General features: G+C 49.9%; 1 protein-coding gene across 2 annotated transcripts in view; it reads left to right on the top strand.

The window, feature by feature from the left end:
- Nucleotides 1-19328, top strand: part of GLRA1 (glycine receptor alpha 1) — a gene marked incomplete at both ends in the record, with an annotated part of 91182 nt that overhangs the window by 31310 nt on the left and 40544 nt on the right. For both annotated transcript variants that reach the window (XM_080699022.1, XM_080699021.1), the window contains 2 exons: nt 10384-10511; nt 17761-17828. In XM_080699022.1, coding sequence (XP_080555148.1) covers nt 10384-10511; nt 17761-17828 — 196 coding nt within the window. The remainder of the gene's footprint in view (nt 1-10383; nt 10512-17760; nt 17829-19328) is intronic.

The following is a 19328-nucleotide window of genomic DNA, read 5'->3' as shown; positions in this document are numbered from 1 at the left end:
TTGAACCCAAGGTTTCAATTGTACCTCCAAGCAATACCTATGGCCCTTTTATTTTTTATTTTGAAACAGAGTTTCTCTACGTTGCTGAGGGCCTTGCTAAATTGTTGAGGCTGGCCTTGAACCTGTAATCCTTCTGTCTCAGCCTCCCAAGTACTGGGATTACAGGCATGGGCCACTGCATCCGGCAATGATTCTAGCTTTTACATATGCACATGGGGGAAAAAATCAAAGGTGATAAGAAAGAAGAAAATGTGGGCATAGTTTAAGCAGGCGCCGGGTGGAGTGCCAGGATTGAACAGATCCAGCCAAGCGCTGCTCAAGCCTCGATTTCCTTATGTGCAGAATGGGAATGGATATCCCTACGGCTCAGGCTGTTTGGATAATTTAATGAGATAAATTAAGGAATGTACATTTCAAAGTGCATATTAGGGACAGTAGTTGCTCAATTAATGGTGTTTCTTGCCACCAAATGGGGGCGGGGGGTAAAAAAGAAGCCTTAGGGAAATGGAATGGGATATGTGAGGGGAGAGACTCCCCCTTCAAAGGACTGCACTCAGTAGTCTCCCTGAACAGACCCGGGCTGGAGGGTCCAGCATGCTACAGCCAGGACTAGAGGGTGGCAGGGGAGGTACAAGGTTTAAGGTGGCACTCACTCCGAGGGCCCTGCTGGTACAGGATCGATACTTCCACGAGCCTGAGAGTTAGAACTTCCTTAAATGTTGCTAGGCCCCTCATTCACCCCATTCTATTGGGGCCCTGTGTTTTGGAGATCCACAAGATAAAACAGGCGATTTATTTATCCAGAGAAGCCGACTAGAATTGATGATAGCGAATACAAGGAATCCTGAGAGAATCGGACTGTCTGAGGGCAGGGACCAAACCAGATAGAATCTCAAGGTTCCTACCAGCTCCACGAATCCAAGATTCTATTTCAATGGCAGAAGCGAATCATGTTGAAAGGTATTTGCTTCTTGCCCAGATCGGATTCCTTAGAGGAGGCAGAAACACCCAAGCAAAGTGAGACGAGACGGGGGAGGATATCTTGTCCCATAAGACCCAGGAGACCCGGGTTCAGGTTACCCCAGCTCAGACACTCTGCTCCCAGGGATGCTGAGCAGACCATGACCCGAGGAATAAATGTGAGGCACTCCCCTGCCAACCTAAGCCCCTTACAGCCACCAAATAAAATCAGAGCTGCACAGCTGGCTGGGGAAGCCAGATGTTGACCCGATGAGGCAACGCAGCCGAAGCCGAGGGAGACTAGCTAGAGCCCGTGCTGTGTGACAAGCTCCAAGTTCCCTGGGGCCGGAGCCCAGGACAGGAAACTGGTTCCATCTCTGAAGCCGAGGGTCCCTTCCATCTCGGCCCCATGTCATCCTGGGAGCCCAGAACACTGAGCCCTCCCCACCAACCGCCCTCCCTTTCCCAAAGACAGAGCAGGGGCAATGGGCAGAAGAGAGGTCTCTCCTCCACATACACAACCTGGACAATGCAGATGCTAGGTCTTTCTTTACAGAAGCTTAAAGTCAACAAAATTCAGAAAATTTCTCGATGAATCCCCACTCTCCCCACCCCCAAATGCCATCTACCTCCTCTAAACCATCATAGCGAGTCAGTTATGCCCCCCAAGGCAGATGGCAACCATTTATAATAATTGCTAGCCGGGCACGGTGGTACACACTTGCAATCACAATACTTGGGAGGCTGAGACAGGAGGATGGCGGGTTCGGGGCCAGCCTCAGCTACTTAATGAGACCCTCCGCAACTTAATGAGACCCTGTTTCAAAATAAAGAATAAAAAATAGGGCTGGGGGTGTAGCTCAGAGGTAGAATGCCCCTGGGTTCCATCCTCAATACCACAAAAAAAAAACAATAATTGCTAATGTACCAGATCTATTCTATCTACCTGACAATAAATAGTTAGAGGGTAAAGGCTATTCGACAGATGATTCTAGATTCTACGACTTGCCCGGCACTGAAAGAGACAGACGCAGCGCCATCTACCAGGAGCACTTTTTCTGGCAGGCAGAAAACATTGAGACATTTGTCTGGACTCACCCCCAGGTTCCTTAGGCTTACAGCGGGTGTTTCATCAGTCATAAAGATCATAGGGGCTTGGAGCAAGAGGGCCCATGGAAATCAGAAAAGCCACTAGTCCAAAGCACGGCCCCTCGGCAGCGACTCGACCTGTCCCTCTCCTCTTCCCTGTGGCTCGGCCTCAGGTTAAGGGACAGCTTCTCTTTAGTTGCCTGGACACCAAAGACACTGACCATTCACAGGTGTCTGGGAAAGTCCTATTTCTCAAGGTCGTTCGGCCCACAGTTCAACTTAACCAGGAGACAACGGAGACATTGGAAGGATTATCATGGCCATAAATGAGCAAGGAGAAGTAACCATTCCTTAAATTTCAGACCTACCTTAAGGGCCCAGACTGGCGGTCCCATCCTTGAGCTCCCCACCCCGTGGACCCGTCAATCACCATCCCCTCCCTCCTTCCCTTAAACACACATTGAACTTCTTTGAGTTGTCCAAGTTCCCTTCCGCCTCTAGCTTTACCCAAGCAGTTCCTTCTACCTAAAACCATCTTCCGCCCCGATTTCTCCAAGTCAACTCCATACCGACCTCCAGGTTTTACTACCAAAATCATTCTTTCCATTAACCCCACACATACACACCCATCCTTCTACCAACTCCAGTGGGGCGCGTGGTCCTAGGCTCAGTGGATGTGCGCCAAGCACACCCCAAACATCTCTATCTTCACGCTCACACTTCCTCTCCTCCTTCCCACCTTCCTCTCCTCCTTCCCACCTTCCTCTCCTCCTTCCCACCTTCCTCTCCTCCTTCCCACCTTCCTCTTCTCTCCTCCCGCACCTCCAGCTGGTCCCACCGCGGTTCCCCTCAGCCTCTTGTTCTGTCTCCGGCCTCTCACTCTGTCCACCCTTTTCCCACCCGGACCTCTGGCACTTCTCTTCCCAAAGTGAACTGGGAGATGGACTCTGCTGTAGGGTGGGGAAGCCCTCTGCTAACCCTCATGGGGGTCACTGGACTGTGCTCCCCCGGTCTCACTGACAGCCCCGGCTCCTTTGGAACTCAGAGCGCCAGCTCCACCTTGATTCTCTGTTTCCAGTTGATGTTGGATCGGGAGAGGCTCTGAGCCCTGATCTGGCTTCTACCAAATCCTAGAGGAACAGAGGGGTGCGGTGGAGAGGCATCTTAGGATGGAGACGGAGGAAGACAAACACGTGACATGTGTCCCCAAGGAGTCCAGACCAATTCAGATCTGAGCACCTGAGAACCAGAGGGAATATCACAGACTCGTGAGATGCTGGCTCGGGTGGAGGACTCTGCGATCATCCTAATCCCCTCACTTACACCTTGGGAAGCTGAAAGCCAAGCAAGGACACACTGAAGGTCACACGGCCCCTCTCAGGGCCTTCCCTCCCTGAGACCTCCTCCACCGACTTCTACTGGATCCTCCCCAGCCTCCATCACAGGAACCAAGCTGAGTCCTTTAAACCCCCAAGGCCTTGCCAGGCGTGGTGGCGCATGCTTGTAATCCCCGCGCTTGGGAGCCAGAGACAGGAGGATCGCGCAGGTTCGAAGCCAGCCGCGCTGGCTTAGGAGACCCTGTTTCCAAATTTTAAAAAGTATAAAATAGGTCTGGGAGTGTAGCCCAGAGGTAGAAGGGTTTCCAGGAACCCCAGTACCACAAAAAAAAAAACCCAAGGGCCTGAGTGTGACAGCCCCCTCATCAGAGCTGTGTAAGGGCCTGCTTGCCTAGTGCAGACATCACTATCAGCCTTCCCTGAGGGACAGAAAATTTAATCCCAGAAGACCTCACCGTTCTTCCAAAAATTACTATTAATGAAATCTTTCTAAACCAAATCTGATCCACCCATTACACCCGGTAATCCCTGAAACAATTTGCAGCATCTCCAGATACTTATATCAAGGCAGAGAATCCCAGCGACCGAGCGCATCAGCCCAGCGTCCTCGTCCTGTGGCTGGGGGTCCGTGAGCAGGCGCGGAGTCCCCCAGGGACGGGGCCTCCAAATACACATCAGCGGACCCTGCGAGTGTTTACACAGACACAGATTTGCTACGGGGAGGGGGGAGGCTCAAAGTAATCCTGTGCAAATTGGACTGTCTAAATATAGGCAGAAATGTACAAGGATTAATGAGGAGAGAGAAACGGCTATTTTGCCATTAAAAATGAAGCCCTTGTATTTTGGGGAGAAAGGAGAAAACTTTTGGACGAAGGCTATGAGGAAAAATGGAGGGTGAGTTATTGTTACTGAATACACACAATAACGCGGAATCAGTAGTGAACCAAATGTCTCAATCCTTCTGACCGTGTGAAAGAAAGTCTCGGTGAAGGGTTAATACGTCTCTAACACCTTCTAATCCTGCAATTCTTTCTTTGTAGCTTAGATCAGGCCTCAGGTCAGGACACTGGAGGACACCCAGCATTTCAAACTCCTGTTTGTTTTGTTTTTACCCTATTTATAAATATGGGTGTGTGTGCGTGTATGCGTGTGTGTGTGTGTGTGTTTTACTAGGGATTGATCCCAGGGGTATTCAATCCTCAAGCTTCACCCCCAGTCCTGTTTTAGTTTTTTATTTTGAAATAGGGTCTTGCCAAGTTGCGGAGGCCATCTTTGAGCCTGCAGTCTTCCAGCTTCAGCTCCCCAAGTACTGGGATTACACGCGTGCGCTACCTTACCTGGCTAGTACGGCTAGCTTCTATTATGGCAAGGGATTCTAGTTTTGCACCTGTGAGTAGTAAAATATAGTTGCCTTCAAAAATAATTGCCAAATGTGGTGGTGCATGCCTCTAATCCCTGTACTTTGGAGACTGAAATCAGAGGACCACAGGTTTAAGGCCAGCCTCAGAAACTTAATGAAAACCTCAGCAACTTAGCAAGACCCCATGACAAAACACACCCGGAGGTGTATCTCAAAGGTAGAATGCTCCTAGCTTCAACCCTACAAAAAATAAGAATTTATCCAGGCATGGTGGTGCACGATTGTAATCCCAGCGCTTGGGAGGCTGAGACAGGAGGATCGCACAGGTTCAAAGCCAGCCTCAGCTACTTGGTGAGGCTCTCAGCAACTTAGTGACCCTGTTTCCAAATAAAGTATAAATTAGGTCTGGGAGTATAGCCCGGAGGTAGAAAAGCCCTGGGCTCCACCCCCAGTACTACAATAATAATAATAATTCATAGAGGCCGGGCGCAGTGGGCACGCTTGTAATCCCCGCGCTTGGGAGGCAGAGACAGGAGGATCGTGCAGGTTCGAAGCCAGCTGCGCACGCTGGCTTAGGAGACCCTGTTTCCAAATAAAAATGTTAAAATAGGTCTGGGAGTGTAGCCTGGAGGTAGAAGGGCTTCCAGGAACCCCAGTACCACCAAAAAAAATAATAATTATTATTATTATTATTATTAATAATAATAATAATTTAAAAGAATTTAAGTACAAGTTTAAAAGATGTGAAGTGATTTAATTTTCCGACGTAAGTGGATAATAATAGAGATGGGACACAGACAGGACCACAGTTATGGAAATGAAAGCCCTGGATAAGCAACGCGTGCAGTAGATAAGGCCAGAGAATTTCAATAGGTCACGGAATTCTGCCGTGGACCACTGGACAAACAGAGGGCCATTTCGGTCACTTGTTATTAGATCATCTCTATTTTTAAGTGTGACAAAGTCAAAGCTATGCCCATGAGGGTCACCAGGAGCCAGACACACGTTTTGTTTTTATTAACTATAATGGGATCTAACAAGCTTCAGAGACCAATAGTAATGATACCAGCCATCTTCTCTTACAGCCACACCATTGACAAAAGGCTTTCCCATAGGCTGTGACATTCATATAAGTCAACCCTGGAAAATCGGAGTTCTACCGGGCATGGTGGCCCAGGTTTGTAATCCCAGGACTTGGGAGGCTGAGACAGGAGGATTGCAGGTTCGAGGACAGTCTCGGCAAGTAGTGAGACTCTCAATCTAGAGAGACCCTGTTTCAAAATAAAAATAAAATAGGGCTGGGAGTGTAGCTCGGAGGTAGAATGCTCCCGAGTTCACACCCTAGCACCACAATAAAAAAGCAGCAAAAAAATAAGATAAATTTGAGTTCTAGTCCCTTCTCTCATTAAAGCACTGTGTGTCCTGAGATCAAGTACATAACCCCTCAGAGACTCTGTTCCTTCCCGTGGGGCTCAGAGCCAGGGTTTTAAGTGACCAGACTGCAGATACCTTGCTGCAGACACAGGAGCCAGACAGCAGAGGACCCACCAGCTCTGGGGATTCTGCTAGTACATGGCACGCTACGCCAACAGACGTGCTGTGAGGTCATCCGGGCGACTACGAGCTCCCACCACACTGCCTAATAGGACTCAGGCCTATGAAGAGGCCAAAGGGGCCGTGAGATGGCTTGTGCTTAACAGCTGCTGGGAAGGAGTCCTGTGTCCCCAGATCAGATTCTCAGAGATGTGGGGCTGCAGAGAGGACAGGACTCCAGGGTCCCGTTCAGGGTCCCCTCTGCTCACGCCAGGGCCACAGAGGGAAGGGGCTGTGACGGCGGCACTAACTGTAGGACCCAGGAAGGTGGTGAGGCCACGGTGCAGCTGAAAGGCATACATGCACACTCACAGGCACACACACACACACACACACACACACACACGTGCGCGCTATGTGGAATACAGTGTACTTGATATTGCAGGACCCAGGAAGACGGTGCAGCCATTCAGGCTACGGTGCAGCTGAAAGTTGTGCACACGCACACACACGCATGTACACACACACCACACACATATGCACACTCAGGCACACATGCATGCACATACAGGCACACATGCATGCACACACGCATGCATACATGCACGCATGCATGCGCACGTGCATGTGCGCATACGTGCACATACAGGTGCACATACATGCACACATGTACACGTGCATGCATGCACACACAGTGCACATACAGGCACACCTGCATGCACATACAGGCACACATGCTTGCACACACACATGCACATACAGGTGCACATACAGGCACACATGCATGCACACACCACACACACATGCACATACAGGCATACATGCATGCACACACATGCTATGGGGAAGCCACTGTATTTGATGTCTTCTGTGTTCCAAGAACGGTCCTGGGCATTACCCTTCCCCAAGGCTACCTCAGTTACTCTCTCTGTGACACCGACTTGGCAGAAGTGGAAACTGGAGCTCCCTCCCAGAAGGTCCCAACTTCCCCGAGGGCCACAAGCAACGAGCCGCAGGGCAGGACCGATTCCAAGCCATCGTGCTTTCCCTCCGTCACACTGTCCTCTATTCTACCACAAATGCGCATGATGCACACGTCCCAGACACCCCTCCACCTACGGAGGCATCTTCATCTTCCCCCCTGAGGCCCCCTGTGTGTACTGACCCCACAGACACCCACAAACGCCTGTGCTGAGTGCCGCACTCGTCACAGACACTGTTCACAGCATTGCACAGGCACACTTACGCCAGATCACCCACTCCAGGCTCACAAACGCTCCCACGCACACTCTAATACCAGCACAGCCACCTTTTACACAAGCGCACACACACACACACACACACACACACACACACAGCACCGAGAAACCTGCCTACAGCAGACGTCACCTACATCCGTCGTCACACACAGGTAACAGGAGAACGCACCTGTCCTCGCCTGTCCATCAAAACCAGCTCTTCCGGATGTGATGAGGGCGTCTCCAGGCGTGAGTGAGAGGTCTAAATGGCCCGGACACCTTCCGATCGCCAAGGGAATACCAATTGTGGCAGTAGTGTTATGACTGCATATAATAGTGTAATTATTTTTAAACTGTTAATCCGTATATAAATATTCATGAATACGTCCTACTAGCCAGGATATTTGATTAAAGTAGTGTCTTGTCCGTCTATTCATTCACTGCGCAATTACTGAGGACCAATTGAGTCCGAGGCATCATGGTAGACACAGTGGGGGATGAAGAGAAAAAACAAACAAGCAAATAAATAAAACCACCACGATTCCTGCTTTTAAAAAACAAACTCAGCCAGGCATGGTGGCGCACGCTTGTAATCCCCACGCTTGGGAGGCTGAGACAGGAGGATTGCGGTTTGTGGACAGCCTCAGCTACGCAGTGAGGCCCTCCGCAACTTAGCGAGACCCTGTTTCAAAATAAAGAATAAAAAATAGGGCAGGGGGTATAGCTCGGAGGTCAAATGCCCCTGGGTTCCATCTACAGATCCGTTAAAAAAAAAAAAAAACTCAAACCAGGGGCGGAGGTCCATGCCTGTACCCCCAGCACTGGGGAGGCTGAGACAGGAGGATCACAGGTTCCAGGCCAACCTTGGCAACTTAGGGAGACCCTGTTTCAAAATAAAAAGGGCAAGGGGCATAGCTTAAAGATGGAATGCCCCTGGCTGGGTTCAGTCCCCAGTACCAAAACAAACACAAATAGCTAGATTACAAGATGGCTCCTTGCTTGGCAGTACCCGAGGAGCGGGTAAGAGGAGAGGGCCACAGGGAGACCAGATGGCCCTGGGGTTCTGGTCCTGGAGAGAAGGGACACAATAGGAAATGGAATCTGGACAGGTACATTTGGGAAGGGAGCCGTGGCATTCAGGTCGGGAAGCAGACCTAGGCAGGGGCAGGACGCTGAGGTGAGCAGCCCTGCAGGTGTTTACAGATGAGGCCAGAGAGGAGGTGCAGATTCGAGGGCCGCCCCTAGAGCAGATCCTCCGGAGAAAGAGCCAGAAAGGGAGCCGCGGCAGAGAACACAGCCGCTCAGCCCCAATCCTCGGGGAAGCCCGCGTCCTACTTAACTCAGCAACAGAGCCTCCTCTTACAAACGCGCGTGTGCACGCACACACACGGCGCACACGCACGTGCACGCACACGCGCACCCCACATACACGAGCACGTGTGCACACGCTCTGCCCTGCGCTTCCGCCAGCTGCGCCTGGTTGCAGCCACCCCCCAGATCGTCTCAGGATTAGGAAAGGTCAGAGGCTCAAAGCAGCCCAAACAACTGGCCTCCGACCCTTGAGCCCCAGCCTGGACTCTTCCTGAATCTGCCCCTTTGAGAGCTTGGCAGAGGGAAGGTCGTTGTTCCTAGACGCGAGTCACTCGTACTACGATGTGAGTGAGAGCCTGGAACTCCTGGCTTGGGGCGGGGGCGCAGGAACAGAAATGATGCAAAGCCCTCCCCAGAGTTTGATTTCGAAGCACCCAAGTCTTGAGATGAGGAGGTGGGGGGCGCTGGTTTCCGTACATTGGTCCTTTCCACTAGCTGGGCCTCAACTGACCCATTGAGCATTTCTTTTTTGGGGGGGACGGTGGGGGGTACTGGGGATAGAACCCAGAGGCATTCTACCTCCAAGCTACACCCCCAGTCCTATTTCTTCATTATTTAGTTTTGTGGTACTGGGGGTGGAATCCAGAGGCTTTTCTACACCCAGGCTACACTCCTAGACCTATTTTATATTTTATTTGAAAACAGGGTCTCACTAAGTTTCTGAGAGCCTCACTAAGTAGCTGAGGCTGGCTTCGAACCTGTGCGATCCTCCTGTCTCAGCCTCCCAAGCGCTGGGATTACAAGCGTGCGCCACCACGCCCGGCTTCATTATTTATTTTGAAACAGGGTCTCACTGAGTTGCAAAGGGCCTCACTAAGTGGCTGAGGCTGCGCTCAAACCGTGATCCTCCTGTCTCAGACTCCCAAATGCTGGGATTACAAGCGCGTGACCCCACGTCCAGCTGAGCATTTCTTAAAGTGTGCATTTCATGAGACAGTAGCCCCCTAAGCATAAGCATATCCACTGTCACGGGTTTGGGGGACACCCAGGATAAAGATGCCCGGTTAGGTTTGTATTTCTACCTGCATTTGACTTTGGCAACTTGGTTTTTAACCACTGGCCAATTCTCAAAAGAAACCGGTAGGAAAGACTGAATGGACCTTTTCTCTAAGGTCCTTTAGGGCTACACTTGTGCCACTGAGCTCTGAGCACACGGACACCCAGAACCCAGGATCAGACGGTTAACCCTCGCTCCCCTCCCCCAGAGGGGCCCTGCAGCCAGGCTCGATGGCTCAAAATCCCAGACGGGAAGCCTGGAAAGGGTCAGTGGCTCCTCAGCATTGCAGGACATCTGGCTGGCTGCCAAGACCCCATGCAGGCCTGTGTCTGGGCTGGGTCAACACTTAGGCCTGGGCTTTACCTCCTTGAAACCCATTTGACCCGGTCCCAAAGTTAAGGATGCTCTGGGGGTCCTGCGGGGCTGGGTGAGGCTGGGCTCTGACCACAGCAGGAGGAAGCACCATTAACCCTTTGCTCCCCGTCTCTCATTTCTTAGCCTTGCTGCGTCCAAGGAGGCTGAAGCTGCCCGCTCAGCGCCCAAGCCCATGTCACCCTCGGATTTCCTGGATAAGCTAATGGGGAGAACTTCCGGCTACGACGCCAGGATCCGGCCCAACTTTAAAGGTAGAGAAAACGCTCCTTTCAGAGCCACAGGGAAATGCTTTCCCGGATTATAAAAGCAAGCCACATGGCACTGTTTGCAGATGGTAAATACATGGTCCGAATCCCAGGACTCTTTCTCTACCCAGGGCAGACATTGCTAATCAATTCAATCTTCTTTCTCACCAAGGCCAGACAGAGCCTCAGAGAATTCGACTCAACAGTACCGCTGGCTACCAGGAGTGCAGAAGTGAATTAAGATCTGTTTGCTGCCTCTGGTATAATAGACAGAGGATAAACACAGAATGTGGAGAAATAGGTTCCAGTTTGGGCTCGGGCGCAAACTTACTCTCGGAGCATGGATGACCCCCTCCCTGCCTCTGGGCCTCAGATTCCTCGCCTCTGCTGTGATGTGGGTGGCTACACCTGCAGTTTTTAAAATGTATGCTTCATGGAGCTCCAGAACTTCCGCTAGGTCTCCTGAAAGGGAGAAGCAGAGAAAATAACAACTAGGTCCACCTCTGCATCTCCCCAGCAGCTCCACTTACACAGGGGCTTCCAACTCAGACTCATCTGCCCCAGGTCTCCGTGGATTCATGTATACTTTGAGAGTTTCGTGGCTAAATCAGAATCACATGTTCAAATGTCTATCAGAAAGGTAACACAAATGAGCTAAGCCAAATGTAAGACAATAGGGAGCGGTGGAGACTGCAGATAAAAGGAGGTGCAGGCTCCTCCACTGGGGAACCGTCCCCTCAGCCCCAGCCTGCAGGAACGTGGACCCTCTGCTGCCGGTCGCCCAGTGGTCCAAGAAGAGCCAAAAAAAAAAGCAAGATTTATGTAAAGCTTTCTAATTTCCTAAGACATATCCATTCAAACATGTTAATCACCCAGATATGCCCTATGGTTGGTCAAATTATTATTTTTTGCTGCTGAGAATTTAACTGAAGGGGAATTCTACCTCCAAACTACACCCCCAGCCCTATTTTTTATTCTTTGTTCTGAAAAAGGGTCTACCTAAATTGCAGAAGGCCTCACTAAGTAGCTGAGGCTGGCCGCACACCCGCAATCCTCCCGTCTCAGCCTCCCATGGACTGGGATTTACAGGCATGAGCACCACGCCTGTCTTATTTTGTTTGTTTGTTTTGAAACAGGCTCTCACTAGGTCGCTGAAAGTCTTGCCAAACTGCTGAGGCTTGTCTTGAACCTGCAATCCTTCTGTCTCAGCCTCCCAAGTACAAGGATTGCAGGTGGGCACCATCACGCCCACCACTGTTGTTCAAAACACAAACCCTAGTAGAGGTGACCTGACAGTGTCTTCTAGCGCTGGTAATCCTATGGCATCTTAGTGTCTATAATGACAGGAGACCAGTTCTGTGCAAACACTGAAGGCTCAGAAGTTGTTGCCATCTTACACTCTGTAGTAGACCCATGGAACACTGCTAACCAAGTCAGTCTTCTTTCTCACCATGGCCTTAAGCCTGTGCAGCGTCGTGACCTTCCTCCCAGCACCCCTGCAAAAATTGTATTCCAAGGACCTACCTGCAGCCGACCTGCAAATCAACTCCTGATTCCCGATGCCCTTCCTCCCGGCTCCTCTTGGCTCAAGTCCAGGAACAAACGAGGGCTGTGACAGCCGGTCACAGCTTTCTAATATTTGCTCGCTTTACCCCTGTTTGCAAGTCCCCTCCTCACGAGCGCTCCGTCTACACGGCTCTGCAAAGAAAAAATGACCCGCGAGACAGTTTGGGTCTGAGCCCGCCTCTCAGCCCTGGCTACCTCCAGCATCCTTTGCTCCCCTGAACCTTCATCCCAAGGCCATATCTTTCATTATTGTTAGCACGACCTTGGCTCCCCCAGGGAACAGATACGTCAAGACCAAGTTGATGCCACAGCACACGTGACCCCGGCCCTTCACCTGGGTCACAGTTACAAATACTCAGAGGGCCAGGCAGGTTTTTTTTTTTTTTTAATAAAGCAGAATGGGGATAAGAAAAGCAAAGCAGAGCCAGGTGTGGTGGCACGCCTGTCATCCCAGCACTTGAGAGGCTGAGATAGGAGAGGCGTGGTTTTGAGAACCGCCTCAGCAGCTGAGCAAGCCTCTCAGGAACCCAGTGGGACCCTGTTTCAAAATAAAAATAGGGCTGGGGTTTAGATTAAGGTAGGATGTACCTGGGTTCAATCTCCAGAGAAAGAAAGAAAGGAAGAAAGAAAGAAAGAAAGAAAGAAAGAAAGAAAGAAAGAAAAAGGGAGGGAGGGAGGAAGGAAGGAAGGGAAGGGGAAACAGAAAAGAAAACCAGAAAACACAGACTCCTCTAAGGGCCACCACTCCACCCTGCAGAATCTACCAAGGGGTGTGGAGCCTGGGAGGCTGGCCTTCCCAGATAAGACTTAAATCTGGGGTTTTATGTGAAATCTTCCAAATGGGCAACTGAATCACATCTCAAAAAGCCTCATTGGCTAAATCAACCCCATGTAAGAACTGACGATGGCAATCCCGGGCGGCATCCTGTGCCCCAACAGGTGTGGGGACTTCCGGCCCGCCACGCCCGCTGGTGGGCCCTCTCAGAACTGCATCCTGAATACCCCTGCTCTCCCGAGAAACACGCCCCACCTTGGTGGAGGTGGGTGCCCCAGGGCTCCTGAGGTGGTTGTCCTTTGTGCAGTCCACCACACCTGGCAGGTGGAAGGCTTCCACAGACCTCCCATACATGGATGAGGGAATAAATGAGTCAGCAAGATGCCAACGCTTAGAGCAGTTAAACTTCCCCAGTTCACACTGTCAAGACCAGAGACTTGAATCCAGCTCCTCTGGATTAAATGTTTCATTATATATTTGTTTGTTTGTTTGTTTGTTTGTTTATGTACTTATTTCGCAGTGGCGTAGTGACACATTCATACGTAGCAGCAGATGTTTTTAAGAAATAAAATTTTAGCCAGGCGTGGTACCACGGGCATGCCTATAATCTCAGTACTTGAGAGGCTGAGACAGGAGGATTGCAGGTTAAAGGCAAGCTTCAGCACCTTAGTGAGGCTCTCAGCAATTTAGTAAGGCCCTGCTTCCAAATAAAAACTAAAGTGGGGCTAGGAGTGTGGCTCAGAGGTAGAACACCCCTGGGTTCAACCCCCAGTACCACAAAAAGAGTGAAAGAGAAAAAGAAGCCGGCATGGCGGCGCATGCTTGTGATCCCAGTACTTGGGAGGCTGAAACAGGAGGATCACAGGTTCATGGCCAGCCTCAGCAAATCAGTGAGGTCTTTCATAATTTAGTGAGACTCTGTTTCATAAATTAAAAAATAAAATGGGGCTGGGGGTGTAGCTCAGAAATAGAATGACCTTGGGTTCAATCTCCAGTACCGAGAAAGAGAGAGAGAGAGAGAGAGAGAGAGAGAGAAATTTTTATTTCATCCAGAGCAAACAAACCCTCCCCTTCCAGCTCTATGAATCTCGCTCAAAAGACATGAGCCCCAAATCTGCAGACCTAGATAATGCCTCAGGTCTCTCCCAGCCCTGCAGTGGCTCCTCCTCCCCCAACTCGAAGTGAGCACAGGAACCGCAGAGCTCCCAAAAAGGCCGTGCCCACCAAGCCCCCGGTGGCCCCAACACATAGGAAGAAGCCAGCATTTTTTTTTTAACTCTGCATAGTGATTAAACTCAGCAGCTTCCTTTGGCCCCAGAAATTTCCCAGCTCCTGACCCTCCTAAAGTAAGGGGCAGCCAAGGGCCAGCGCTCTAGTCTGCCGAGCAGAGCGGCCACGCATATCGCACTCCACACGGATCTAGCCCTCCCCCACCCACCTGATACTGGTGATCCTGAGTCAGCCCTTCACGGCATCTGAGCCTCTGTTTCAGCATCTGCAAAGTGATCCGGGAGGACCCTGCCCTCCCAGCTTTGACGTTCTGCGTCGCTGCTAAGACCTTGTGGATTATAACGGCTTTCAGGATCAGGGGCACAGCCCAGTGCAAACACATACAGAAAAGCAAAATTAAACTTTAATATTTAATGAAATATATACATTATCCTGCTGCCAAAGGCAGCCGGATTGTAATTTTCTCGAGATAATTTAATTTCAGATTTATATCAATGAACCGCACTTCCCCGTGGGGTTCTTTAGGCTGGCGCCCTCTCCCACACATAAATCAGGATCTAATTTATATGGGAGTCACAGAGCCAAACACTGGCAGGGCCTGGGTGGGACTCCGCACGTCATTGCAAGGCACCTGCTCTAACTCTTTGGGGCATCTTAATGTATGAGGCAAAATGAAAAGAAAAACCTGAGACTGAAGCTAAATGAGGGGAAAAAACAGGCCTTTGTTTAAAGTGGAAGTAACAGTGAGGCAGATTTCCACTTGGTAGAAGAAAAAATATCAACACCTGGAGCTATCCAGCTGTGGAAAGGGCTCGAGCGGAATGGGTACCTCGCTGCTGGAGGTGTTCGGGCACTCGGCCTCAAGTGGGATGCTGGCTGCCTGTGGGACTCACCTAGGTAGCTCAGTTACAATAGATGCAGGGCTAATCTTCAGAGATCCGGGTTCACCACGTGTAGGGTCAGGCCAAGGAATTTGCAATTTCACATGCTTCCCTGGTGAGTCTACCGCAGGGAACCTGGTCTGTGCACCAGTGTGAGAGTCAATGGATGAGGTAACCTACTAGAAACCCTCCAGCCCTGAAGCCCTATGACCCTGAAATCCAAATGGATTTAGAATGGGTCACTTCTATTAGAGAATTCTAAACCACCAGAGCTGAGAATGACCAAGTACCCCCTCAGTTTGATGGGGAAATAGAAACCCAGAAAGTGAAAGGGAATCCTTACGGATAAATAGCCAATGGGTGGGTCCTGGGTTGTGCCCAAATCCCAGAGCCCCAGATTCTGACCCCAAGAATAAGACCCCACCTCTGCTTCTAGATTTCTGAAAAAAAGAAAATGATAGTTGAGTTCAGGTGCACGGCTTGGGATACCATTTAAAGAATGATAGAACGGATTGGCTATCAGAGGACATGAGGGTACTTACTTCCTTCTTTCTATAACCAGAAAACTTTGTTTCAAGTTCTGACTCCATCTCTATTTAAGTCAATGAGCCAAGTGAGTTACTTAAGATCTCGATACTCATGTGTGAAGCAGGGACAAGGATTCTCTGCCTGTCTCATGGGGATGGATGAGAAGCGAGACGTAATGAGCATCTCCCTGCTGGAGGTGTCCAGGCTGCGTGCATGAGACATTCAACAGGAGACTCGGGGAGGATTTGTTCAAAAGTTCACAAAGTGCAGATCACAAGCTATCCAAGTTCCAACTACCTTCAAGGCTGTCGACTTTATGAAGTCTTTCCAGGCTCATTCTTCTAGACCTTTCCCATCCAGACTCCTCTGCTTTGACCGCCCATACGCATGGTCTTGTGTGTTCCTCTCTACTTCTAGCGTGCCCTCTTGACAGCTCATGTGGAAGCCCAGTGCTTAAGTTTCTGGGTTCCTAAAATAGATGATTCACAAAAGAAGAGATACAAATGGCCAATGAATATATGAAAAAATGTTCAACATCATTAGCCATCAGGGAGATGCGAATCAAAACTACCCTGAGATTCCACCGAACCCCAATCAGGACAGTGATCATCAAAAAGTCAAAAAACAGTAAGTGTTGGGGAGGATATGGGGAAATTGGAGCTCTTCTATGCTGTTGATGAGATTGCACGTTAGTTCAGCCACTATGGAAATCAGTGTGGAGATTCCTCAGAAAACTGGAAATGGATCGACATATGATCTGGCCATACCTCTCCTGGGTATCTTTCCAAAGGGACTGAAATACAGAACCACAGCGATACATGAATCTTCATGTTCATAGCAGCACAATTCACAATGGCCAAGTAGTGGAACCAACGTGTCCATCAACAGATGAATGGATTACAAAATCACAGGATATACATACAGTGGAATTCTACTCAGCAAAAAAGAAGGACAAAATTATGTTATTTGCAAAAAATGAAAGGACCTGGAAAACATTATGTTGAGTGAGAGTAGCCAGTCACAAAAAGTGAAGGCTCCTGTATTTTCTCTAATATTCGGAAGCTGTGTAGCAATCCGGGTACCAGAGGGACTCCAAGACAATGGAGGAGAAACCTCAGCAGAGCCAGGGAGGTGGTCCAGGGGAAAGGGAGGAAGAAGCCTGAGGATCAATGAAGGAATGACTACTATCAGCCTTGTGTACAGATGTAAACATACCAGCGTCAATCTCAGTACTCTGTATGGAGACGGGGATGAGGAGGGAGGCATCAAGTGCTGTGTGCATGTATGTCACTGTCAACGTGATTTACATCATGATGTGAGATTCTTATGCACCAATAAAAAATAGACACTAAAAAAAAAGATTCTGGCTTTCACCACCATCCATACGGCCTTGACTGTGCCTGTTCCTTCCTCTGAGCACCTTTCCTAGAATTAGAGACACTTTGGAATTAGACAAATCTGAACTCAAAGCCAGCCTCCACCATCAACTTATAGCGTGACTGTAGACATGAGATTCTAACCTCGCTAAGCCTCTATTTCCCCGTCTGTGAGAGGGAAGTAAGAACCCAGCTGTCAAGAGGATGCGGGAAGACGACATTGACACCTGCAGTGCAGACGGCAGCCCTGTGGCGTTGGCACGTGTTAACTGCTATCGCCAGGAGGGCAGCGTGAAGCGACGGGGCTTCAGCGAGGAGCTGCCAAGCAGTGGCCACCTCCGCCTCCCTCCTGTGCTTTGTGGCGGGAGTCAAACGCCCCGGCCGGGGAGTACTTAGCAAAGGCTGTGGATGTTCCCCGAAGTTCCCTCTGGTGCCTCAGCTGCAAATCGCCATCATCGCCCTTCCAGGCTGTCATCCTTGGTTCAGAAGTTCAAGGCAAGGAACTTGCTGTTCCTGGCGATCCCCAAGATGGCTTCCAAATGTTGCAGCCATAAATACATTTCAGACACAAATTAGAAGGCAGTCAGTGGGGCTTGGGGAAGGGATTTCAGCCATATGGCAGGATGATGAATCATTGTGTGTTTAATGAAAGTACATCTCAGCTCGGCCTCTAGCGTTCTGTACCGACGCTCACCTGGGGACCAGGGAGCCTGGCACGGAGATGTTACACGAAGGCTGGGACTCCCGGGCGCACCGGGGTGGGGTGGGGTGGGGTGGTGGGCAGGGCAGGCACTTCTCCTCCAAGGAGATCCGTCCTCCGATCCGTGCTCTGGGGCTGGGCCCTGCCTGCGGGTTTCGCCATGACCACCGGCTAAGCAGGAATCTCTCTCGATTGGCAGGTCCCCCCGTGAACGTGAGTTGCAACATCTTCATCAACAGCTTCGGATCCATAGCGGAGACCACCATGGTGAGTCAGGCACAGCTGCCTCTCCAGCCGGGACGGCGCTTCCTGAGGGACTAATTGCCCGTGCTTCCCGGGAGGCAGAGAGCCCAGTTTGGTCTGTTTGTTTCGAATCAGGTCTCCAGTGCTATCCCGTGAGCACCAATGTTTTCCCAGCCCTGTTCCGTGCTTTGGGTAAAGACATAAGGTCTGAAAAGTGGCTAAAGAGTTAACACAGGTTAAAATAAAAATATATACTAAATATATATTAATGTATATGGGTAATGCATGCCAGAGACCCAGGATGGCAGAAACAAGGTTATTCAACAGGCTCAATGTTTAGGTGTTTGTTTTTGTTGTTGTTGTTGTTGTTGTTTTTTGGTGGTACTGGGGTTCCTGGAAGCCCTTCTACCTCCGGGCTCCACTCCCAGACCTATTTTTACATTTTTATTTGGAAACAGGGTCTCCTAAGCCAGCGCGCGCGGCTGGCTTCGAACCTGCGCGATCCTCCTGTCTCTGCCTCCCAAGCGCTGGGATTAGAAGTGTGCGCCACCACGCCTGGCCTCAATGTTTAGTTTTTTTTTTTTTTTTTTTTTTTTTTTTTTTTGGTGGTACTGGGGGTGGAACCCAGAGGCTTTCTACCTCCGAGCTATACTCCCAGACCTATTTTATATTTTATTTGGAAACAGGGTCTCACTAAGTTGCTGAGAGCCTCTCTAAGTAGCCGAGGCTGGCTTCGAACCTGTGCGATCCTCCTGTCTCAGCCTCCCAAGCGCGGGGATTACAAGCGTGCGCCACCACGCCCGGCTTCAATGTTTAGTTTTAAAATAATGTTAAGACCTGTTCCTAAGACTGCTGGCTATAGGTGCTGAGATGAAGCAGTCAGCTAATTGCACAGTTGTCTCGTGTGTGTGTGTGTGTGTGTGTGTGTGTATGTGTGTGCATATGTGTATGCATATATGTGTATGTGTGTATATGTGTGTATGTATGTGTGCATGTGTGTGTATTGTGTGCATATGTGCATATGTGTGTATATGTGTGTGTGTGCATGTGTGTGTGCATATGTGTGTGTATGTGTGTGTGGTACTGGGGATTGAACCCAAATGTGTTCTACCTCCAAGCTACACCCCCAGCCCTTTATAGTTTTTGTTCTGAAACAGAGTCTCTCTAGATTAGTGAGGGTCTCCAACCTGCGATCCTTCTGTCTCAGCTTCCCAAATACTGGGATTACAGGCATCTGCCATCAGGCCCCATTCAATTTGCTCTGTTTTTATTACATTTAAATTTTTCTATAATAAAAGGTTTAAAATAGGTCAGCAGGCATGGTGGTGCACACCTGTAATTGAGTAGCTGAGACAAGACGATCAAAGATTCGAGGTCAGCCTCAGCCACTTAGCAAGACCCTATTGCAAAAATAAAAAATAAAAAGTAGTAGGGGTGTAGCTCAGAGATTGAACACCCCCAGGTTCAATCCCCAGTTCCACAAAAAAGAAAAAATAAAGTTGGAAATTGATCACTAGAAAAACA

Source organism: Muscardinus avellanarius (assembly GCF_963383645.1).
Source record: "Muscardinus avellanarius genome assembly, chromosome: 7".
Taxonomy (NCBI): Eukaryota; Metazoa; Chordata; class Mammalia; order Rodentia; family Gliridae; genus Muscardinus; species Muscardinus avellanarius.
The sequence above is the reverse complement of the archived record's forward strand: the minus strand, read 5'-3'. Positions and strand labels throughout refer to the sequence as shown.